General features: G+C 42.7%; 1 protein-coding gene across 2 annotated transcripts; it reads left to right on the top strand.

Moving 5' to 3' along the window:
- Positions 1-434: 434 nt before the first annotated feature.
- On the top strand, positions 435-24,525 carry LOC139924148 (C-terminal-binding protein 1). 2 transcript variants are annotated; one of them, XM_071915104.2, is made up of 12 exons: positions 435-522; positions 608-665; positions 12,378-12,532; positions 14,505-14,649; positions 15,699-15,802; positions 16,255-16,357; positions 17,088-17,212; positions 17,752-17,841; positions 18,846-18,976; positions 19,397-19,524; positions 20,355-20,469; positions 21,301-24,525. In XM_071915104.2, the coding sequence occupies exons 1-12, from the start codon at positions 472-474 to the stop codon at positions 21,494-21,496; spliced, it is 1,401 nt and encodes a 466-aa protein (XP_071771205.1). In that variant the 5' UTR covers positions 435-471; the 3' UTR covers positions 21,497-24,525. The 2 variants fall into 2 exon arrangements, with proteins under 2 accessions (XP_071771205.1, XP_071771206.1); XM_071915105.2 differs by having other exon boundaries at positions 494-665.
- The last annotated feature ends 1,453 nt before the right edge of the window (positions 24,526-25,978 follow it).

Genomic DNA, 25,978 nt, shown 5'->3' with positions numbered 1-25,978 from the left:
TTAGCTCCTCCCCATTCCTGCTCTCTCTCTCTCTTCTTTTCTTGCAGCCACCCCTCTCTCTCTCTCTCACACACACACACTCTCTTTCTCTTTTTTTTCTTCCCCCTGTCTCTCTTACACTCTCTTGCTCTCCCGCTTCCATAAATGCAGCGGCGCTTGCATTCTGTGTGTGCACACGTTTGTGACAGAGCGAGCAAGAGAGAGAGAGAGAGAGAGAGAGAGAGAGGGCGAGTGAGAGAGAAAGAGAAAGAGATTTGCTGTAATAGAAAGTGAGAGAGGGAGGGAGAGAGAGAGAGAGAGGTAGCCGGAGACGGGAGGGAGGGAGGGAGGGAGGTGGGGGAAGATAGATAGAGAACGAGAGAGAGAGAGAGAGCGAGCGAGCAGAAGGGGACGGAAGGGAAGGGAGGGGAGGGAGAGAGAGAGAGGGAGAGAGAGAGAGAGAGAGAGAGAGAGAGAAAAGAGGGGGAGCACATGTGTATGCTTGTCACTAAGGGGCTGGGAGAAGGACTAAGGGAAGCGAGGTAGCTGGCCACAGCCGCCATATGCTGACTGGATTCCTGTTCATGTCTGCTGTGAGAAGACTGTAGGTTTCTGTTCTGCGCTGGCCGGCCGGGGAACACACACCATGGGAAGCTCACATCTCCTCAACAAAGGCATGCCTCTAGGTAAACAACTAGCGCTCTGCTTTTATGTGGGAACTGTGTGTGTGTGTGTGTGTGTGTGTGTGTGTGTGTGTGTGTGTGTGGAGGAGAGGAGGGAGGGGGGTAATGCGTGCGTACGTGCGCGCGCGCGTGTGTGTGTGTGCAGATATTTGCGAGCTCAGTGTACATTATTCTGCCTTCCTCTCCCCTCCCCCTTCTCTCTCTCTCTCCTTTCCTTCTTCTCCTCCCTCTCTTCTTCCCCCTCTCTCTCTCTCTCTGTTTCTCTCCCTCCATTATCTTTTTCATCTGTGCATTTTGCTCACCCTCTCGCCACACAAGAATGGCTAGCCTTTTCTCTAGCTCTGTGCGCGTGTGTGTGCGTGTGTGTGTGTGTGTGAAGGAGCAAATCTCTGCTATTGAAGGCTGCTTGAACACCTCCATTTGTGGAGACAGAAATAGATCTCTCTCTTTCTTTCTCTCACTCTCTCTATCTCTCTCTCTCCTTCGAGGGCTAGCAAGGACATGACACATATTTCCCTTTCATTGTGCTTCTGTATGGAGAGAGGTTGCCTTGACACAAGCGCACACACACACGCGCGCGCACGCGCGCACCCACACACACACCGAGAAACATGCGCACACACACAGAGGAAGTCAATAGACACACATGTTGAAGTGTACACATGCACACACACAAGCACAATCACACACGGATGACAGATCTATGATAGCGACAGGAAAAGACTATTCTAGAAAATGGGAACTAGGTAAGGCTTTTAAGGAATTGTGAAGGGTTGTGTGTGTGTATGTGTGTGTTGTGTGTGTGCGCGTGTGTGTGTGTGTGTGGGGGGGTCTAGATACTTGATAGGACACTTGATGGGATATTAAAACGAAAATCCACCCTAAAGCAGAATTAACATTATTATGGTATTCAGTCGATCTAGATTTTGTGAAGCAGTTTCTTCCTATAGCTAGAAACCGGCGACTATAGATTGTAATCTGTGATGTCATCAACAGGCTGCGGGCTGTGTCTCTTGATGACATCAAAGATTAGAGTCGCGGCTCTGATCTTCTTCTTTTTTTCTCGCTCCGGGAGAGACTTCTCCATGTTCGCCAAACTACACCGAGGAGTCCCAAGGTCACGGGAATAGCGGATGTGAATTAGGGTTTAGGGTGGATTTTCTCTTTTTAAGGCAGACCGACACAAATCACTTCAGCAGTCAATACTGTGACACCGATCTGGTCTTTCAGATCTATTTCGGCTCACAGTGAAGATCGTTGAACATGTAACGCCCGTTTGGAAATGGTTCGGTCGCCCCCGGTGACTGATGGATGGAAGGCAGGGGTCCTTTGATCCGTGAGCGTTGAGTCATGTCTGATCTGATTATCAAGGCCAGCTAAGTGACAGAAACGCATGTCACCCACCCCCTCTCACCCCCCCACCCCCCTCACCCCCCCACCTCCCGCAGAGATCAGATTGACTAGATAAAAGACCTAAGCATAATCTCATTGGTCGGTTCAAACCCATTTGTGTAATTTGATTGGTGTATTTGAATGTAAAAAATGATCTGATTGGCTGATTAAAAGGTATAAAGTAATTAGATTGTGTAATTAATAGCCCTCGACCAATGTCAGGCTATCCAGATTGTACTGACAACTTGTTTCATTGGATTAATTGTTTGTATGTATGAAAAATAAATAAAATCACTCCTAAGTTTCAGTTCTATTTGAGCAAGTCAGGTTGCACAAGTCCAGTTAATATAAGCAGAGTATAATAGTCATATTGACAAATGGAGAGTTAATTTCCAAAACTATTTTGTATTGTAGATGGGGGGATAACAGTGGAACAAATGAAACCTCTGATCGGAGGAATCATTATTATGCATTCTCTCACTGAGCTAACCTCGGGTGAATGCAGTAAGTAAATAAATTAAGTTAAACTATTCCTCATTTTGCTGGAGAAACCCTGGAACCCCCTCAAAGACCCCTGTGGGTCCCTGGGCCCCAGTTTGGGAACCGCAAATCTATAATACAATAACTGACTCGTAGCTCTAATAATCCATTAATAGGATGCATTTACTCTTATCCAAACTGACCCCAATCCAATTGAAACTTCAAAGTGATTGTGACTTTCTTGTGCATATTAACAGTTAATCCAATATAACGGCCCGATTACTATACAGTAATCCAGTTGCAGCTTGTGTGTAAATGCAGTCAGTGTATTCTCCTGTAGTCTAAGTGTTGTTTAGGCCACTGGTTCTCAACCTTCATGGTTCATGGTCCCTTAAAGCTAAGCAATGTATACTTGCATTACAGGCTGCATATGCAGAGTGGTGAACAGTTCAACCAAAGAATGATTTTCCGTTTTCAGGTTATAGGCTTTCAGTTTGATTAATTATCAAAAGGCCTAGAGGCTGAAATCTATTCAGTACTTCACAAGAAAAACAAACAAAACTATGTATAGCAGAAATATGTCTTTTTCTATCCCATAAATCATCTCACAACCCCCTCAATCCCTTTTACAATGGCTACCAGTGTATTCCATAGCGTTATTGAACCATCAAGAGTTACAATATCTGCAATCCAAACAAAAAAGGAAGAGGAATTACCAGAACATTGAAAAGAAGTCTGTACACACATACACAAGAGTCTGTTCTGGCTGAGGAACGCTTTGGCACGCAGGACACTGCTGGAACCAGAATTACTATCAGCAAACCTTTGACTCTAAGCTGGCCTCCCAAACCAAGCTGCTGCCGACCTGTTAGCTTGTATGTTTGCCGTCTCCTTTGTCTGTTTTGCTAGCGGTGTCTCTGTAATGGGAACAAAAAGCTGACAAACCTGAAAAGACTTGCTGATACAGTACCTGCAAATTAAGACCTTGTCGGAGTGTAAGTGTGTGTGTGGGTGAGAGAGATTTCTATATTTATGCTTGCCCGTTTGTGTGTGCATGCATGTGTGTGTGTTTGTGTATGTGTCCATGCGCAGGTGCATGTGTGTGCAGTTGTGCACGTACCATATATCACTGCATGTGTCAAGTCAACCTGCATAGTGGTATGTGCTGAGAATGCACCTGCATGCCTCTGTGTGCGGGTGGGTATATGAAAGGAGTGTGTGTGTATGTGTTTGTGCACACGCAAAAGGAATGTGTGTGTGTATGTGTGTATGTGTGTGTGTTTGAGTCTTTCATGAGGGAGGGAGGGATGGAGGGATGGAGGACTGGAGGAGAGGGGTGTGTCTGTTTTCTCCTCTTTCCTCCATGGGAATTGAACCGTGGGCAGAGAGGGAGAGAGAGAGAGAGAGAAAGAGAGAGAGAGAGAAAGAGAGAGACTGCAGACTGTGTCAAGCTCTACCTGGGTGTTCAAGTCTTCTTTAAGCTTATGCAAAGATATTTAAGATATAAAACACAGCTTCACCCATTGCTAAACAATTTGGAGAAAAGGGAGGGACAGTTTACAGAAAAGAAACAGCAAAGAGAAAGAGGGAGATAGAGAACGCCCGGGGGGGGAAAGAGATCGAAACGGAGATCTGGAGAGATGGAGGGACTGGGAGATCAGCACAGAGAGAGTGAAGGATGTAGAGACAGACGGATCATGTATGAGAAACGAGGAGGAAAAGGCAGGACAGAGAGGCTTTTTGCCACGCCATGTTGCTGCGTGCCACGGTAGCCAGGAGCATCATAAATCAGCCCTGCTGTGGCTCGCTGGCTGGTTGCTACAGCAGCAGGCTGCTGACTGATCACAGGTGCCGACAGCAACGCTCCTCTCCTCTTTTCTCCTCTCTCCTCCTTTCCTCTCCTCTCCTTTCATTTCCTTTCCTGTCCTCTCTCTTCCCCTCTTCTCCTCTGCTCTTCTCCCCTCTCCCCTCCCTTCCTCTCCTCTCTCTCCTCTCCTCTCCCCTCTTCTCCTCTGCTCTCCTCCCCTCTCCTCTTCTCCTCTCCTCTGCTCTCTTCCCCTCTCCTCTCTCGTCCCCTCTCTTCCTCTCCCCTCTCTTCCTCTCCTCTCTCTCCTCTCCTCCTCCTCTCCTCTCCTCCAGTGGTTACACAGCGATAAAAATACAATCACATTGTATCTGCCGTGTGGATTTGTTATCTGCCAGGTTCAACCCAGTTTCAATGCGGTTAGGGAGAGACTGAAAGGAGATTTAATTCCAGCAAGCGAGTTTTCTTCAAAATTCAAATACCAAAAGACATTTGACATCAGGAACTTGTGTGGGTATCTTTATAAATAATTGAGAATGAGTGTTGTGTGGTAGTAAATGAATTGTAGTTTGAATGGGTTGAATTGAGTTGACACCAGCTTTGATCGCAACGCATCTGGAATCTGGGAGGCCTAGTACATGTGTTAGACAGCTCCATATTGTCTTGTTCAGTCTTGGTCTATGGCCTATGGTGTGTATGAACGAGAAGCGTCAGTCTTAAAACGCATGTCATTTTCAACACATGTTAATAAAACACATTGACAAGACATATGGTGTTACCAACATATGTTTTGTTGTAATGTAACACACGTGTGTCACACCAAACTAGACACACAGATGTGCTGGAAATGAAACATCCTTTTTTAAGAGTGCAGGAGCTTGCTGTGACGTATTATCTTCGATTCTGCTGTTGAGGTCGAACCCAGGGACTTCCAAGTTTGTTTTTTTTTGGCAGATCGCTCGGCATCGAGGCTGGCAGACTTCCCGGTGACCCGTACGTTTAAAACACACGAAAATCGCTGATCTTTGACATTGTCTGTGTTGACTGACAGTGCAAAAACATTGTCTCATTCCTCCGAGGGATAAAAAATCCAGCTGCTCATGTGAGCTGGTCAGTGACAGCTGGATACAGCCGGGCTGCGAGGCTTTCCCAGCGGCTTTCCCAGCAGTCCAACAGTCATTGGCGGTTGCTTTTTCCATCTGTAAACGTCAGTCAGATGGCGTTGGCGTTATTTTAGTTTGATTACAAATTTTCCAAGGGACCCGATTTTCATATCGGGGGAGATGATTTAGTCTGCCAACCCCAACACTGCAAAAACTGACAAAATAACCGTTATTTTATCTTGTATCCAGACTTATCAAGCTTATCTTAGGATTTGTTTTAGTGAAATCATCTTACTGCACTGGCAGATAATTCGGTTTCAACAAATTTGATTCTTTTTTTGCAGGATAATGTAACTTGTTTCTGGACATTTACTTGGTAAAAGTGAAATTGTCTTGGAAAAAGTTTCTTGTTTCAAGATTTTCTTCATTGTTTTATGATGATTTCTTGATAGACGTCATATTGGCATGTATCAAGTGAAATGTATTGAAACCAGCAAGATTATCTGCCAGTGCAGTGAGATAATTTGACTAAAAATATAACGAAATAAGCTTGATAGGTCTGGAAACAAGTTCAAATCACTTGACAACTTATCATTTTTTGCAGTGAAGGATTTGGACAGGCTGTGATACACAAGCAGAATTATGTTACTATGCAGATGAATAGTGTTTTTAGCTAACAATTATTACCAACAGTACTTTTCTTTTGTTTTCTTTTCTTGACTTTGCCCCGGTCGCCACTTGCTGTTCCTATTGTTAAGCAGAATCGCCCCTCTGCATTGCCTCAAACTGTTTACCGTGCATCTTGGCCTTGTGAATCTGAATCAAAGGGTGGTTTGCAGAGAAACGGTGGATGGATGGCGAGAGCGGCAGTGGAGCTGTGGCCCCCGTTGGCTGTCAGGAGGTCTGTTTGCACTGTGAAAGCTCCCAGCAGTCACCCGACCCTGGGGCGAGAGAGGGGGAGCAGAGAGAGAGAGAGTGGATGACTATTGAATATAATGAGAGACACAGAGAGAGAGAGAGAGAGAGAGACAGAGAGAGAAGAGATGGATGAGGTTTTGCCGTCTAGGACTAAGCAGAGTATGGATTGAGTTGAACATAATGAGAGATGTAATGAGCGTTTAATATAATGAGAGAGAGAGACAAAACAGATGAAATGAAAGACAGGTGAGCGAGACGGAGAGATAATGGGCAGTTGAGTTTGTGCAATTTAGGACTAGACAGAAAGAGAATGAATTATTTACAATATGGCACTGTTGTGTGTGTGTGTGTGTGTGTGTGTGTGTTTTGAGGGAGAGAGACTGAGAGAGAGTGGATGAGTATTTTATTATATAGCACTACTCAGCAGCCAGTAGTGCTGGTCCTCCCAAGGTCATGCTTGGTGTTGGAATGAGAGCTATTTCCTCCCTCACTCTGACTGAGTGTGCTGGAGAAATGTCTGGAATCTGTGTTACTCTCCAAAAACCCCTGATTCACTCCACTTTCCCATTAGGACGATTAGCGGTTTTTGCTCAAGTGGACTCCATATCTATACTATTACACACACACACACACACACACACACACACACACACCGACACAACCATATCTCTGTCACTCCCTTTGTACTCAGCTATTTGTGCTCAATGACCAGCTGATATTGACCTTATGGAAGATGAGTCTGTAGGCCAAAATAGAGCGTGACACTTACAGGCAAGTTACAACAAGTTACAATGAAGGGTGTGTTGTTTAAAAACAATATAAACTGGTTTTATATATTTTTCTATCAGTGCAGCATGAACTCTTAACAGTAGTACTTTCTGCTGCTGTTGAATCACAATTTCTCAGCTATGCACCATTGATTTGTATTGATGTGTGAGTGCAAAAGCCTCCAGGCAGATCCTGTTACGGAAAGCTAATGTTTTACCAGGCTACATAAGGCTTGGTGAGCAGGCTTGGCTTTGAGTTTCACCTTATCGGCGCAGGCCTGCCTGAACTGTGGAGCAGTTTCTTCAGATCAAGTTTCTTTTTCTATAATCTGACTACGCTGATAAAAAGAACATACTGAAATTGAGTGATAGATTGAATTAAGTTGCAGGCTAGCTTGGCAGCATTTCTATCTATTTCCGTCTTATGAGTTCTGCGAAAATGCCTAAAATGTTAGGTTCTTTGTTGTCAGAGGAAAGTGCAATTTATCATTGTTCAGATTTTCATTAACACGGTGAAGGCAGGCAGGAAGACTGGAGAGAGAAGGCTGACAGAAGTGACAGAGACAACAATGCCACCGCTGCTAGAGATAAATGTGACCAAAAAAGGAAACCATTACATTTTAGCCTAATTTCCCCTTAGAACATGAAACAAATCTTTGCCTATTGTTTACAGTCAGTGCTTTTATCCCAATTGGAGCATCCAACTAAGAGTAGTTCTCTGCGCTACAACCTGCTTTACCCAAAAGTGGGGCCAAAACAGAGACGTTAATATTTTAGACATTTAGTTGACACTCCAACACAGAGCGATAACTGATTACAATCGCTTACAATGAGTGAACAGGCAGGTATCTTGACCGGTCTGACAGACACAAGACTGTTGATGGACATACACTAATGATGACGGCTAATGTGGGGATCAAACTTGTGACTTTGCGGTTGCAGGATGATCTGTCTAACCCTGAGGCCCAAAACCACATGGAACCAAAACCAAAATTACACCAACCACCACTGCCGCCAAATATTATAGGTGCAACACTACAGCATAGCATGAACCAGATTCAAATGCATGTAGTCGCCGTATATAAATATCTTCCCCAGGCACGCACACTGGCTCACTCAACTAGCAGAGAAAACCACTTAGAATCTGTGTGAAGAGAAAAATCACCCTGAATGTAAAGACTATGCTATATGTATAAATATTCATTTTCTAAAAAGTAGTAATTTATGTGAGAAAGAGAGAAGACTATCCATCTACATATATCCAGCGAAGTGTCTTGCTGTACATGCTCTTTTTAAGTGCCACTCTGCTTCACACACTAACCCTAACACTCACACTCAGTCACTCCTGGGATCTGCCCAGTACAACCACAGTCTTCGCCTTCTGGCCACTGAGCAGCTCCTCTGGACCAGATGGAATGAAAAATCCAGCCTAAAACATTTAACACTGTTTAAAAAAAAACTGCTATTGGCAATGTAGCCTGCATTTCTGGGTTCATTTTGTTGTTTGGTGGTGTATTTTTCTTATTCCTGTGGATAACTGGCCAAATGTAGACAACATGACATCATGCTGAGATATTTGCAGCGCAGCTACAGTTCAGTTTGTTTGCAGAATCTAAAGCAACAGTAAACATTAAACATTTTGGTGTAAATTCCTCAGAATCTAAAGACAAATAGCTTCTTTCTAGACCATTTTACACTCAACATACACACAACAATCAAACAGGGAGAAATCCATCGTAGAAGAGGCAGGGAGACCAATTTCTCCACCAACAGCAGCCTCGGTAGACCAGAATGCAGTGCAGCCACAAGACATGATGTGTTTTAATGGACTCTTCCTTTTTCTAGACTGGAAAAACTCTTGCTGTCTTCCTGTTACTGTGCTATCTATCACTCTCACTATCGCTATCGCGCTCTCCACCTGCATGTACTGAATGCAGCAAGTTCAGGCCCGTTCTCTGGGGGTTGTATAAAGGCATTCTGGGAAACGTAGGAAATAACTCACTGAAGTAGAAGTAGGCGAGTCAGGTTGAGGGAAAGTGGGTACACCGAAAAAGTAAATTACAACACTTTATCACAAAATAACTCCTGGAATGCATTGAACATCACAGATTGAGTATTTATAATGAGAATATCTGAGGGTGGAATGTTCCTTTAAGTGACTTGATGTTAGATTTTCCTAAATAATTTGAGGGAACTGAACCACCAAACTTCTAGCCACAAGCCTGATTGTCTAATATTTAGTCTACTGCCACCCTCTACTCTGAGATCCTTCACATTCAAAAAGTTGGAGAGACCCTAGGGCTGGGCGATAATTCAATATTATCGTTTATCGTCTTTCAGTGGAATCATATCGTGATGATATGAAGATATTTTGATATCGTGACACACATTTCTGCTGTCTGAATTGATGATGACAAGCAAATTTTACTTAAAAACTCTCATAAAATGAGGTATGGTAGGAATGTTATTTGAATATTTCTGTTTTGTTTGACATCACACCTAACATTACCATTCGGTTCAATGAGATGAACATTAATTTGATTATTTAACGTGATTTTGCATACATGAACCATATCGTGATATATATTGATATTGAGAAAAATCCTTATGATTATCATGATATTGATTTCAGCCATATCGCCCAGCCCTAAGAGACCCTCAAATACTGAAGTTGAAAAGGTTTAATGATTTGCCTCCTTACTCATCATGTTAGCTCACGCGGAAACAGTCTGAAACTGGGGGGAATGCCAAATGTGTTCCCATCTGGGAGGTCGGCGGCATGAAAAAGTTTCGAAAGTTCCCGGAATAGTTTTAGCGCAACGACAGAAACGGTTTCTTATTGGCGATGTCAGCCTGCACGGACGGAAAATAGTCAGAAATGAGCGACGGGAGCAGTGAGCATCAGCAGAGACAGGCACAAGTCTGCAGTCGTTTCATCTGCAGTGTTCTAGAGAGCTGTCAAAACTTTTTCATGTCAAGGACTTCCCAATTAGATACACATTGTCTCGTATTTCCTCCGTCTCTGGCTGTCTTTCAGCTGCATTGGCCTCAGTCAGTCAGTCTGCCTGTCAGACATCTGAATGATTAACCCCTCAGTTATTCTTTAGAGAGAGATGGAGAGAGAGGTAAAGAAAGACAGATCCAGGCAGAGCGAAGGCGGATGGCATCTCCTGTTTCACAAACGATTCTTCTCGATCCTTCTGTATAACGACCGGTTTTAGTTCAGGAAATTTCAGTGAAGGAAAGTTGAGGAGACCTACAAAAAAAAAAAAAAAAAAAAAGAATCACCCACCAACACTCTTGTTAAGCCTGAACAAATGGCCCGCTGCTGAGGCCGTCTGGCACGTCTGCCATGTTAAATGCCACTTATCCTGCGGTAAGGCCTCGCACTCTCGGGGTAACGGTGTAATGTGAGGGGATGATTTGATAAACCAGCCTGTGGAAAGACGGAGGGTGGCTGCTCTTTCTCATTTATTGACAGACTTCAGTTAGTGGCTGTGTCTCATTCTGGAAACACAGATCTTCCCAACTGGTTTGAACGGCTTATTTTAACAAGTTATTTAGTGTCGTATTCAGCCTTCACAACGTAAAACAAGATAAATTCTGCCAAGGAGGTGAGAAAATTCCACCTGTTTCCAATGCAGTTTCACTTTTTTTTTTAGAAATGAGTGTCCATGTCTTGAAACAAGTCAGAATGAGTCAGATCAATGCACTAGAATCAAGTTTCAAGAAAATGAAACTTGATTCTACAAAATTCTTGAAACAAGTTTATTTGCATTGAAAACAAGTGAAATTATCTAATCCCACTGGCAGATTTTTTCACCTATTTTAAGAAAATTACAATTTTAGGACTAAATGACTTGTTAAGATGGAGATTTTTTTGCAGTGTACCTACCTATCTACTAATATTTCTACCTACCTACCTAGTAGGATAAGAAATTCACTTTTTTTCAGAGGACATTTTTTGCCACAATCAGATTTTTAGGGGCATTTTGGTCCTTTTTTGGGCAATTTTTTTTCCAACTATGAAATAACACATTTGCGTTACATATTGGCAAATAAACACTCAGTTTGTACCACTATGGGTTGCTTTGTGTAAATCGTAATATACCATCACATAAACAGTGTAACAATCAGAGACATTTTCTACCGCCTCAGGCTGCATTGCTCAGTTGTTTTCTGATCCAAAAAATGCTGAATTATTTCACCCACAATGCACTAGAAAGAATCTCCTGATAGATAGATAGATAGATAAACTTTATTAATCCCCAAGGGGTATCCAGTATTCACATTTATGAAAACTCAATGAAAATTAAAATGTGAACAGGGTGAAATGCAAAAAACGGAATTCCTAATAATCAGCGGTATTTGTTGCCTGTTCGATTTTAATTTCACAACCATTTTATGAACTTTAAAGTGCATTTTCCCTTTATTTCTGACCCTGCTACCTACCTATTCACCTGCCTACCTACCCAATATCTACCTAACTACCTAGTAATTGTCCCACCTGCCTACCTGCTTACCCACTTACCGCCTCCTTCAAGGAGTCAGTCAGAAGTACATAGAAAAAAAACAAGCATCCATGAAAGATGACCTCTCAAATAGCTGTGCGGCAGATAGACAACTGCTCCCGGAAATTATTTTTTTTCCCCCTACTGTCTCAGTTGTCATAGCAACTGCGTCAGTCCGATGACGAAGCACAAACATTATGGGATGCAGATGAAGGAAGAAATCATCCGCGCCCAGCAGGAATCTCATATCTTTTTGCAGTAGTTTTCTCATTATAACTGACAACTGACATCAGCTCCCGTCTGTATGAAATGTCTCCTGACCCTGCGACTGAATGTATTTATTATAAAAGATCTGATAGAATACAACGGGATAAACAACCGGTTTGTGTTAATTGCTGAGAAGTTTGATGCAAAGTTTCCTAGAAGATGCAGATGAAATGGAGGATCTCTGCTTCTCTGTGGGAGATTAATGCCGTTGCGTTATGTAGATCTTTCATCTCTGCAGTATGGAATCGCCATGCTGATTTCCTGTAATGCTACACTGCCTCCAACTGTGCTGTTACTATTTTCTGTCCCTCTCTCTCTCTCTCTCTCTGTTCCCCTTCATCTTGCTCTTTCTCTGTCTCTCTTTCCCCTTCTCTCTCTCTCTGTCTCTCTCACAGTCTGTCCCTCACACACAAAAAGTTTCTCACTCACTCTCTCTGTCTTCTGTGTGTGTGTGTGTGTGTGTGTGTGTGTAGGCATCAGGCCGCCCATCATGAACGGGCCCATGCACCCGCGCCCCCTGGTGGCGCTGCTGGATGGGCGCGACTGCACCGTGGAGATGCCCATCCTGAAAGACGTGGCCACCGTGGCTTTCTGTGATGCCCAGTCAACGCAGGAGATCCACGAGAAGGTAACACACCGAACAGCATAATTTACCGCGCACACACACACACACACACACACACACACACACACACACAGTGTAGCCTCATATCCTGACCTGGGAATTATAAGATTCCAGCTTGAATTTTGGTCAAAAAGTAGTTATTCTTAAAATGTAGCTCAAGTTTGAACCTTAACCTTAAGATGGTTAAAGTAATAATCCACATTTTCATATAAATAAATGTCCATTTTGCTACTCTCTATCACTGATTGATGTAACACAGTACTGATTCAACCTATATCCAGTTCATGAAAGCTTTTCCATTTGCTGTTCTAAACACCTGGTGTCTGGTAGGTCTTTCCTGGGAAAGTGATGCATTTTACATGTCCAGCAGCAGCAGCAATTTGTTTGGAATAAATAGAAGAAGAAGTGGGTAGTTAGCATGAGCAGCGATAGCCACCATGGCTGCACAGACAAAGAAAAGAGCGCCACCTACAGAAACTCAAACTGCATCAACAGAAAATCCAAGGAAAAAGACGTCAGTACTGGACACACTGTTTGACTGACAGGTGATCTCTGGGAAATGCAGTGCAGAAACACCACTCAGCGCCAAAGATGTCGCCCAATTAAAGGAGGATTAGCACTTTAATACAGTATTAATTTCGCAAATGAGATGTGAAAACCTTAATGTTCCACTCCTGAACTCCACAGAAAACACAAATCACAAGCCAAGAAAAAATTAAAAGACAAGACATAGAAAAAAAACCCAAAGAAAATGAGAAGGAAACAAAAATACAAAACAGACAAATGGAGATACTGGGAGAAAAGAAACAAGAAAGAATGAAAGGAAGAAAAATGAAGGACAGGACAGAGAGCAAACTTGAAATCGGGGTCAGGCCGGGATCTTGCTAAGCACAACCCACAGCCACTATGGATTGTAAATGGGTTTGTATGTCTGGCATGGTTGTGTCTCGTTCTGGGTGTCTGCCAGGCACACTCTCTCTGTGAGCGCGCTCAGTAGGCCACAGCGTGGGAGAAACAGATGGCTCTCTCTCAAACGCTCTCTCTCTCTCTCTCTCTCTCCCTGTCTCTCTATTAAGCAGCCACCTCATTGTCTAATTAAAAGGGCTTTTTTTTTTATTGTAATTGAACCGCATGTCATTTTCATACTCACACACACACACACACACACAGAGGGAGGGTTGGCAGAGTAGAAAAAGATAACACCACGAACTGAAAAACCAATTAAAAGGTGAGGACAGATGCTGAACCTGTTTTCACACACACACACACACACACCACACACACCGATATCACCTTTCTACGCGATAATCAAGTTATCCGCTTTTGAGTTATCATATTTCCTTTCCAATAAACTCAATAAATCATCTCATCCTGGTTATGAGCAACTGAGGATCCCACGAGAAAGTGATACCTGCTGGGAGCCGCTGTTATTAGCCAAGGTAGTTAGACACACACACACACACACACACCTTATCTTGTTTACTGTTGATTCCTGTGCTCTATACAAGCTCAGTTTCCATGGTAATATTCAGAATATGCCGTCAATCCATGTAGGCAGGGATACTCATGCTCAGGATATGAAGATGAGACAAACAGCACATCCAGAAAAAGACATTGAGCGCGCACACACACACACACACACACACACACACACACATACAAACTCTCCACTTCTGATTTAAGCCTTTCACTCCATTTGTCTGTATTTATTCACACTAAGTTTGTATGAGAATTGAAGCACTACATTATCTGATGAGAGCAAAGACACACACACACACACACACACACACACACACACACTATTTTCTTCCTGAGTGTGTATGCACAGGTGGTAAATGAGGCTGTATAGGTGTTCATAGACCACATCATTTCCCTGATGAGACACACACAGAAAACCAATTTCTCTCTCTCTCTCTCTTTCACTTAACTAACTCAACCTGTGTGTGTGTGTGTGTGTGTGTGTGTATGTGTCCAGGTGTTAAATGAAGCTGTCGGAGCGCTCATGTACCACACCATCACTCTGATGAGAGAAGACCTGGAGAAATTTAAAGCGCTGCGCATCATCGTTCGCATCGGCAGCGGCTACGACAACATCGACATCAAATCTGCCGGGGACCTGGGTGAGACGAATGAAGACACACACACACACACACACACACACACACACACACACACACACACACACACATAGAGTAGTTGAGAGGCTGTACTGCTCATACTTTGAGAACAGTTTGTTGAGAACATAGAGACTAAAATCATCGATGTGTTCCTGTTAGATCGGTCGCTCCGGTGCTTTCCGGTACGTTTCAGCACACACTACAGTATGTTGAGTGGTAGTAGGTGACTCGCATTATCCAAATTAGAAGACTGAGATTTTATTAATAAAAAAAGTTGTTGGTGGGATTTTTTATATGGCTTGTAGATCCATACATTTTAAAAAGGAAATATCATTAACTCACTATAGCTGATGTAGCCACGGTTTATTTTTTGAACAATTTCAGGAGAGCTGCACAGTGATTTTTAGCTATAGCTATGTAAACAGGGAAACTAGTCCCTGGTAGTTCAATACAGAATGCTATTTTTGTGTATTTTGTGTAAATTTGACCAATCTCCTACACAAAACTGCCAGACTTAGCCGCATATAATTTCAAATGACTTACCATTTATCTTTAGAGCTGCTTAAAGTGCTCATTTTCTACCTTTTGAGATAATGCTAGTCACCTACAATCACTCTGGGATTGTATAGCATAGTGTACGCTGAAAAGTTAGAATGGAGCAAACAATTTACCAACAATACTTGGATGATTTTAGTCTATATTCTCATCACTTAACAGGTAAGCTGACCAACGAACCAATCACCCAAAAACGAGTGCAACATGCCAGTAATATTTGTAGAAAAAAACTGTCTTCCCTCACCCTCCCTTCTCCACCAATCAATATAGCTTCTGCTAAAGCCCATCTCTCTCCTCCAGCTTTACTAACTTCCCTATCTTCTTCTACCAAGAGGCTCTGCTGCTTGCGACATGCCGGCGGTATTTGTAGAGAAAAACTGCTGACTTGATGTTCTCACCCTGCACTTCTCCACCAAAATAGCTTTTCACCAGACCTCATCTCCCTCCTCCAATAGCCCAAGCTGTCCCTAATCCTTATCTGTTCTCCGGTCCAATAGGCATTGCCGTATGCAATATGCCAGCAGCCTCGGTGGAGGAGACGGCCGACTCCACGCTGTGTCACATCCTCACCTTGTACCGACGCACCACCTGGCTGCACCAGGTTAGTGATAAAAGAGACTGAAATGAATTGGAACTGATTTAACTGATGAATTATTTAGAGCTGCACAGATAACTGTGTCTAATTGGATATTGCAAGTTTAGTTTCCACAATTAATAATCATAGACTATTGGCATATCAGTAGTATTGAAACATTTAATTTCTTTTAGAATGACTGCTGCAGTTGAAAATAGTCAAAACATTGATATAAGTTGCAGAAAGTGCAGTAAAATAATGTGTTCCTCAAATCAACAAAACTAACAATCAAAACATATAGCAAGATAATAAGGATTTTAATTTTAGTCATACTTATGTTAAATCATACTTATGTTATATGTTATTGACTGAATCACCTTGATCTGTGCTCTTTTTTGTCGACTTTTGTCTAGCTGCTATTTGCATGTTAATTGTGCATTATTATTCATGTTGTATGGTGTTAATTTTCTGTCTGCCAGGCTCTCCGGGAGGGCACGCGGGTCCAGAGCGTGGAGCAGATCCGAGAGGTGGCGTCAGGAGCCGCGAGGATCAGAGGAGAGACACTGGGGCTAATAGGGCTCGGTGGGTAGAGCGCTCACACACACACACACACACACACACACACACACACACACACACACACAGCAGAGTCAGTATTAACGGAGGCTCAGGGCAAAACTGCCCTTGAAAATTCATGAACTAAAAAATCGGGGCAGAAAATTAGGAGCACCGATAATTAGGAGCACCCGTTTTTACATTTCACCCCGTTTCACCCAGGAAATCTGGCAAATAGGCATTTTCAATTCGTCCGTCTTTCAAATCAGCATGAAATATGCCTCATCACTAACACCTACTTACAATATTAATTGTAATTTCTATGTTAGTTTTGACTGATATAAAGAGCTCAGTTTGGATGGAAGTCCAGATTTGAAACATTGTCACTGAGGTTGTTGCTGAGGAAGAGTGATGAAGTTTTCCATCAACAAGCAGTTTTCTCTGTCTTCCATTTTCGTTTTCGGGAAGTTTTGTCTCTAGCTCAGCTAAATTGGCTTCCCAAGGAGTTACTGCCAATAAAATATAAGCGGATTAACCAGAGGCAGAATGCAAATCTCCTCCCTGCTCTGTCTGGGAGCTTTTTCTGTAATAATCAGCAGACTTGTGTAGCCAGAGCATTATGTAATTTGTGGAATGCAAAAGTCGAAAAAGGGAGTATGAGGCACACACACAAAAATGTTGACTATTGTGTTTTTTATGTGCTGTTTTAATAGCTATTCATCTATGTCTGTGTGTGTGTGTGTGTGTGTGTGTGTAGGTCGCGTGGGCCAGGCGGTGGCCCTGCGAGCCAAGGCCTTTGGCTTCAGTGTGATTTTCTACGACCCTTATTTGGCTGATGGTGTAGAGAGATCTCTGGGACTACAGAGGGTCACCACACTACAGGTAACACACACACACACACACACGCACACACGCACACACACACACACACACACAGTATCAGGTTACTTGAGGGGTATAATTAAAGTAATGTAGAGTAGGGACACTTTGTCATTTATGGGACATTTGAAAATTGAAGACAAGCAAGTTTAACTACGTTTTCATTCAAAACACAACACACTCACTCCCTCTGAATCCATATTAGCACTATGAAGTTATTAATTCTTACCATTTTGCACTCTGCTGACTCCTCTGCCTATAAAAGTCAACATGGCTAACATCATTAAAGACACACAAAAATGCAAACTAGATGTTTTAGATTTAGTTCACAGATGATCTAAAAACATATGATTTGGTTGGAAATCAATGAGCGGAGGACGGGTGTGTGTGTGTGTGTACACCACTGGTATCTCGCTTAGCTCTGCCTCTCGGTGTGTATCTATTGCAAATCGGCCTCTGCAAGATCCCTGCAGATGCAAGCAGTGATATGATATGAAGTGTAAACAGAGGATTGGTGTGTTTGTGTGCTTGTTCCTGGCCAGGACCTGCTCTTCCACTCTGACTGCGTCTCCCTGCACTGCAGCCTGAACGAGCACAACCACCACCTGATCAACGACTTCACTATCAAACAGGTAGCACACACACACACACACACACACACACACACACACACTTGAATGATTTATTTATCCCTACATCAACTGCAAATTCACAGGCCATAAATATTAAAGAGGCAGACATCCAGGGAGGCCCACTGGCTTCATACAGACGAATGAAGTCACATTCTCTGTTGCATGCACTGCAAACAACAACTGATGCTCAAGAAACACACACAGCCTGAAGCCAGTTTTCATCACTACTTAAAGACACCGAATCCTTATCTGCTTCAAGAGCTGCAGCTTGACTCTGAAAGCAAAAAGAGAATATCCCAATGTGGATCAATAACACATCACATACAGTATATTATTAGCTTGCAGTAGCTTCTGCTGCACTGATGACAGAACAGGAGAATAGATAGAGACTTACAACAACTGTATAAGCTCTTACAAGTGCATATAGGTATCTTTTTGTCATAATGTGACTCTTTACATGTTTTTGTTTATGTCTGTGTCTGTTTACATAAAGGTAATGATGCTTTCTGTATCCTTAAAGTCACAAGGAAATGGCATTTTGAGGGCATCTTGCTTCCATAACTTGATGTATTTCCAGTTGAAACAGGATATTCGGGCAGGACATAATGTAGGGAGCGTTCATTCAAAAGTGTAAACCCATTGAATGTCAGTTTGCGAGAGAAACACAGTTTTATTTGATAGGAGGGGTGGAGGGGCAGGACTGTTCAAAAATCTGTGATGGTTTTATTGGTATTTTATTGGAATTTTTATTTACGCCTCCTGGTACAGCATGAAGTAATCACTAAAGATACACTGTTTTCCAGGAAGCAAAAGTAATGGGATTTTAATCTGAGAATACAAGAAAATATAAATGTAATAATTTTGTCATTGATTGTTAAAAAGGTGTAAATTATGACATGGATAATTTGCCAACAAGGTTTCATTGTGAACATAACAAATAACGCATTTACTCTGTGTGTGTGTGTGTGTGTGTGTGTGTGTGTGTGTGTGTGTGTGTGTTACAGATGCGTCAGGGGGCCTTCCTGGTGAACACGGCCCGGGGGGGTCTGGTGGATGAGAAAGCCCTGGCTCAGGCCCTGAAGGAGGGGAGGATACGTGGAGCGGCGCTGGACGTGCACGAGACAGAGCCGTTCAGGTGACACGCTCAGGGTGTTTACATGCAGATTCATATTCTGACAGGATTAGAAAATGAACGGGATTTTAGGGTGTTTTCTTCTACAGAAAAGTGTGGAATACTTGCGTCACATATGGGATGGCATGAGATTCCAGTTCAAGGGGTTTCAAAGAAAAAACTAATAAATCCTCCATCACAACATAAAAAAGTACAGATGTTCTCTTCTGTAATTTAACTGTGGCTGTCAATGACGAAATGAAACAGAAAAAAATCTGGAAAATAGTGCAGATTTTAGAAACAAAAACCCCAAATAAATGTATTTGGAGCTTATTTTGCAGCACAAGAAAATGTGTAAAAAGTCAGAGAGGGTGAATAGTTACATTTTCAAATATAAATAAGTGTACTGATGTGTGTGTGTGTGTGTGTGTGTGTGTGTGTTAGTTTCAGCCAGGGCCCGCTGAAGGACGCCCCCAACCTGATCTGCACCCCGCACGCTGCCTGGTACAGCGAACAGGCCTCGCTGGAGATGAGAGAGGAGGCTGCCAGGGAGATCCGGAGGGCTGTCACAGGTAGCGCACACACACACACACACACAAACACACACACACACACATTGGGGCAAAAATGTGACCGTGACTCCTGTTGAAAAATCTAACAGAGCTTTAAAAAGAGATATTTTTAGGAGGCTAAAATATCAGTGTTCTGCTGCCATCAAGCTTAAAACATCCTTCCTATTCTTTTAGTAGAGAGGGATTTAAAGGCCTTTCACTGTCTCTCTTCCATTCCCTCCACCCCTCCCTTTTCTCTCTCTCTTTCCATCCTCTCTTCTCTCTCACTCTCCTCTCCCTGTTTCTTTCTGTCCTGTTCTCTCTCCTCTCCTCTCCTCTCGTGGTTTCCCCTCCGCCTCAGTATTTTTCCAATAGCCTGTTTATTCTTCATATAAAATATGGTACCATCTCTTCCCACATTATATGGCTCTACCGAAAGCATTAGCCCAGAGATAACATAATCCGCTTTTGCAGAGGGAAAGGGAGTCTTTTTGCCCTCTCTCTCTGTCTCTCTGTCTCTCTCTCTCTCTCTCTCTGTGTGTCTGTCTCTCTCTCTCTCTCTCTCTCTCTCTCTCTCTCTCTCTCTCTCTGCAGATGTTAGATAAATGCAGTGGCTTAAAAAGTAGGATATCTGCTTTGAAATGTAGTGGTGTAAAAGTAACCAGTAAAATTACTTTACCACTTTACTCAAGTACAGCAACTTGAGTTTACTTACCATCCTTGGTTGCCTCTTTCTCTCTCTCTCTCTCTCTCTCTCTCTCTCTCTCTCTCTCTCTCTCTCTCTCTCTCTCTCTCTCTCTCTCTCTCTCTCTGTTTCTCCCTCTCTCTCCCTCTCTCTCTCTCTCTCTCAGGTCGAATCCCAGACAGTCTGAAGAACTGTGTGAATAAGGAGTTCCTCACCCAGACCAACCACTGGGCAGGAGTAGACCCAGCAACCGTACACCCTGAGCTCAACGGGGCTTATAGGTAAATAACTGACAAAAAAAAAAAGAAAAAAAACATTTACAGGATTTCTGCACACAGAAAAGCTCTAATAGTCATTGCAGTCTGATTTTTTTTCTTTTCCAAGCCTGGGAAAGTTGTGTTACATATCCAAAAAGTTTTCAAAATGTCTCATTTTACCAATGTTAGTGAGGTGGAAATGGCAGCAGATTTTCTTCTTTCTTTCCCAATGGTAATTGGGCAAACACAGAGCATATTACTGCTGCATAGTCTAGCTATGCTCAATAACAGTGTGATATTGCTCATAGATTAGTAAGATTATAACCAACTACAGAGCGTAATAGAGGTAACACATCAATCTGTAACAATACTATTGAGTAGACAGTGTCACCATATATCCAGAGCTCAGCCAGGCATATAGAACAATATTAGCCAATCACGTTGCATCAGTCAGATTAGTAATGTTAATACCAGCCAACCACAGAGAATGATAGAGCTGTCACACCAGTTGTTGGGCTGGAGTAGCATCCACTCATACCTCAGGACACAATGGCAAAAACAGATAGGCTTAAGGTGAAGTTTGCATCATCCACAGCCTTTCCTTTGTTTGTTTGTTCATCTGTCCGTCCGTCACACTCCTCACACCGCTGATTGGATTTTGATGAAACTTGGAGGAATGACAAGGTGACACATTTGTTAATGATCGACGCAGTGGGCGCCTGCATCCCTGATGTGGGACGACATCTTTCCTGTTGCCCTGTTTCAGCTCTAGTTTTAATGACTCTCTCTCTCTCTGTCTCCCACCCTTTCCTCTCTCTCTCTCTCTGTCTGACTCTCTCTCTCTCTCCCCTCCAGGTACCCTCCAGGAGTGGTGAGCCTGGCGGCGGGCGGCCTCCCCCCGCCTGGCGAAGGCATCGTTCCCAGCGCCGTGCCCATCACACACACCCTCCCGCCCGCAGTCACACACCCTCCCCACGCCCCCTCGCCGGGACAAAACACCATCAAGCCACCAGAGGGCGACAGAGAGCAGCACCCCAATGACCAACTGTAGCCCCACACACACACACACACACACACAAACGCCTGCCTGTGTTGCCTGGTAACCGGAGGTTGCCATGGCAACCGGTGTCATAGCGATAAGTTCCCTAGTGACAAGTTGTTAATAGACAGGTTCACAGAGCGTCAGATTGACAGGTTGAGTTCCCAATAGCGATCGATTCACATCTCACTGGCGATTGGTTCTTAGCGGCCAGTTCAAACTCCAAAGAAGAAGAAGAAGAGGATGATGATGATGAGGAGGAGGATAGTTGTCACCTGCTCCAATCAAGGAGCCAGACAGTTGTCCTCTGCTCCAATCAGAAGTCCCGAGACAGACTGACTCATACTGTCGAGGTCGAGGTCCGCTGGATAACAACGATCGTCGAGTTTCAAACTGTTTTCTCTGACGGGATAAAAAAAAAAAAAAAAAAAGAGAAAATAATAATATCTGTTGATTTGGAAAGAAAAAAGAAAATATTGAATCAAATTCTGCTGTCTTAGACCGTAGTTTGTCCAAAGTTAGGAGGGCGGATTTCTTGTCTTTCTCTCTCTCTTTTTCTGTGTCCTTTCCTTAGTTTGATGTACAAGCAAAAGTAGTAGGTTATGAAATGAATGTAACCTGTCTGTGTACAGTTTTTAGACTTACGGCGAGAAGATATTATTTGTATTCCAGTCTTAACGAAAACATGGGTGATGTGATCTCTCAATGTAGCCAAACTGGTCTGAAAAGTAATACAATATCTGTTTTTTTTATGTGTCCCCAAATTAACAAGCCCCAAAAAAGAGGCAGCTTTTTGCACACCGTCTCAGGAAATTAAGTTTCCCCCGGTTGGTATATTATTTTTTTATTTTGTTTTAAAATTCCTTTCTATGCCACTTAGTGCTTTGTTTTTTCTACCTGCTTGCCTTTTCGTGTCCCGTTACATTAGAAAAAGAACTTTAACGATAGCTAAAGTCGATCTAACGTTTGATTTTTGTTCGTTTCGTTTAAGGGGCATGTGATTTTGCTCTTGGGACTTGTGTAAATGTTTCCAAGTTCGACCCAAACCAAGGGGGTTGCGGGAGGAATGGCTTTAGGGTGGTGGCAAAATGGTATGCTTGGCCGGGACGACTTTATCCCCAGCCTCGATCTCTAATTATGAAACACAGCGGTTAGGTCGATCGCTCTGGAAGACAAAGCAGGTCGACCGCAAGGCAATGCATCGCCGAGGAATCTGCATCTGTGAATGCTATCACACTGCTGGCTTACAGATTGAGAAATAGTTTGATAAGGGGTTATTATCTTCCTTTGCCTTCTTAATGTCTTTTACAGAAGTCTAACCACCTCTTCCAATACTATACATAGTTATTGTCCAATTCCTGGAAATGTTATCCTGCAGGGTGCAGGGCGAGCACACGAACAAGGTTTACAAAACGACGCACAACATCCACGCATCAGTGTGTTGCTTCATGCTACTCTATCAGTATTTAATGGAAGTTGCCCCTCTAGCTATGGAGAAGTCAAACTAACCAACAGACCTGGTGAAAACAACAACTGAATACATTTCAAATATTCATTGTTTTGCTTTCAGCCGGCACCATTTTGGGTCCCTGATTGAAGTAAATGGTTACAAACCTGGACGGATGCAAAATGGTTGCTGTAAAAATTTTAGAGTTTTGAGTTCAGGTGTGTTGGAAGTTCAGCCAAACATATCTTTAATACTTTCTCTGCTCCTAAACACTTTCTTTAATATATGACAACAGGCTGTACAAAGTGCACAAAAGTTTCCAAAAGGGAGGAACAACCCACTATTGTGAGCAACAAGCTATATGGTTTTCTACAAAAACAACAAACGTCATATAATGCACAATGAAGTCAAGATTTCTGAGCAGGATCGCTGTCTTTCTCTATAGCATGGCAAAACGTACTGATTTCCAGCTGAGCTAAGTGGTTCTAGTGTGTAGTATCCCTTTAACATTTCATGATGGGTCCTCTCTGAGTATACCGTTTAGCCACCGCCGTGGCCTCTGTGTCTATGTGTACATATGGTGTTCTGCCTGCCTGTGTCAATGTGACTTGGTTGTATCTGTGTCTAAGAAGCAACACTGGGGAGGGGGAGTACGCTCCACAAGGCATCATTACAAAGACTGCCAGCTAAATATACAACTAAACACTATGTAAAAACTATAAAATTGTAGAGAACTAGACTTGAGTGTCCAGACTTGCAAATTGTGCCAGTGATCTTTGCCTTTACTGGCAGCGTTCCCACTAAATGAACTGGAGTATGCTGATATTGTTGCGAATGTTCAGTGGTAAATTATCTGCAAATTCACTTTTCTTATTGAATCCAGCATGTGTGTTGTTGAGGTTAGCGGGCGAGCTCAGTGACGGTGCTTTCTGGATCCCCTTCTGCCAGCAGCTCAGTAGTAAAAACAGTTCACTGTTGCCTACCTGGTCTTCTTCATGGTGAAGTAGTAGGCGTAGCAATCAGGGATGGAAATTTCACTAGCCAACGGTGAGTATTTTACAGCCCGGGCTAGTGCCAGGTTCTCATTGGCCAGAATTTGACCGGGGTCTAATGCAGATGGTACTGAGGTGACAGCCAAATATCGCTGCCGGGCTCGAGCCCCAAAAACCCTTAAAGGAATGCTGGGATATTCTGAATTTCACTCTGTTTATTTTCTCCTCAACAGTCGCTGTCACCTCGTGGGGGAGAAATACTGTGCTGATACTTGCATTACCTGCAGAGCAACTTCTTAGAAATGGTTAGCATTCCCCATTGAAACCAATGGGTGCCACAAGCAAAAACAACAGACTAGTTTTCAAAATGTCCAGGTGCTCCTTGAAATTCCATCCCTGGTAGTAACACACAGTCCACTGTTGCCTACCTTGGTCCCCTTTATGGTAAAGTAGTAGGCGTAGCAATATACAGTATACATATTCTATATTCTACGGTAAATATCATTATTTTTGGTCAAAACTGACAACCTGACAAAGATATGTTTGTGACTGTATGCATTTGTATGAATTATTTTAAAAGGAAATAAACTGTGGAAAGGTGATGCGTTTGTCTTGGTTCTTCCCTTATTGATATTAGATTCTATCATTTAAATAGACAGAAATGTATCGTGCTAGAGGTTTAGGTTATGACAGTATGGCCCCATCACTCCTAGCATCTGTTAGCAGTGCCAATTAAAGGCAATGGGGTAGGAAATTAATACTTTCAAAAAATTGCACACAAATCTTTTCAGTTCCTTTCAGTTAAGTTTTATTACTTATTTTTACAGCTACTACAGGTATGGAAGTAACAGGAATGGGCTGCAGTTTGAGAGTAGTGGTTTCATTTCATACTCTCGGCTTGCGTTGGCATAACTAACAACTGCTGCAAACAGTGGGAAGGTGCTAATTTCTAAGAATCAAAAGGAATCCAGTATAAGTGTCTGGTTGAATAGACTTAAAAATCCTTGCTTTAAAAAAGGGGTTTGTTCAGTAATCAATAGGGTAAGCTTTTAAAAATCCTGAACCTTCCTAAAAAGAAATTGTTGTGCTCCCCTTTCATCTGATTGACAGCACTTAATTGTGGCCTTTATGCCACAGTCTGTAATTAATACGTCTATAATTAATATGGGGATTGCCTTCATTAATTGTGAATATGAAGTTGCTGGTTGATTCCACTAGATGTCAGTATTACAGCTGCAAGACTCACACTGTGGAGAGAGACATGCAGGCCAGCTGTAACATCTGAATCTGCAATGTTACATCTATTTTCCATTTTAATTCATCTGTGAAATAAATGCATATCCATCTCTGTGTGCTCTATAAGATATGTATCTGCGTCACATTAGGACAGTGGTTGTCAACATTTTTTTTTTGGGGTCCCGAGGCATCGCTCAGCCAAGCACAAAATCCCCCAGGCACAGCGAGTTATTGACTGCTCAAACATAAAGCCTAGTGTTATCACATCAGAGGGCAGGCAAGTGCAGTGAGCTACTGCTCATATAATGAACGCAGGAGCCATACTGAATTAATGTGGAATGGAAATGTGTCATCATCAGCACTGAATTTTAATAAAATGTGTGTAACATCTTTGTTGAACATTGTTTTTTCCTAGGTTTTTGTTTGTGGGTGTTTCCTTTAGCAAAATCTTGAAAAAAACCCAAAAAACAATACTTATCAGTACTGTGCCGATGTTTGACATTGATTTAAAGGCATCAAAAGGTATCAAATGTGATCGAAAAAGCTTCAAAATGTTGGACCGACAAAACGAGAACTCAAGTTTTCTTCCAATTCACTTAAGTATTCTTCCAGTTGGACATTTGCACAGAGGAAATCAATTGGACGTGGTCTGATTCTATTTAGAAAAGCAAATTTCATGTTCTCAGAAAATGATATATTCTACTGCATAATGAAATGTGTTTTCATTCAGCAAAGAGAGGAAGAATCGGAAACAGGTCATTTTAAAGTGATACCAAGCCTTACTCACTTACAGGACTGGGAGCTGCTGCATTAAGAGAC

The sequence above is a fragment of the Centroberyx gerrardi genome, chromosome 16 (genome assembly GCF_048128805.1).
Source record: "Centroberyx gerrardi isolate f3 chromosome 16, fCenGer3.hap1.cur.20231027, whole genome shotgun sequence".
Lineage (NCBI taxonomy): Eukaryota > Metazoa > Chordata > Actinopteri > Beryciformes > Berycidae > Centroberyx > Centroberyx gerrardi.
The sequence above is the reverse complement of the archived record's forward strand: the minus strand, read 5'-3'. Positions and strand labels throughout refer to the sequence as shown.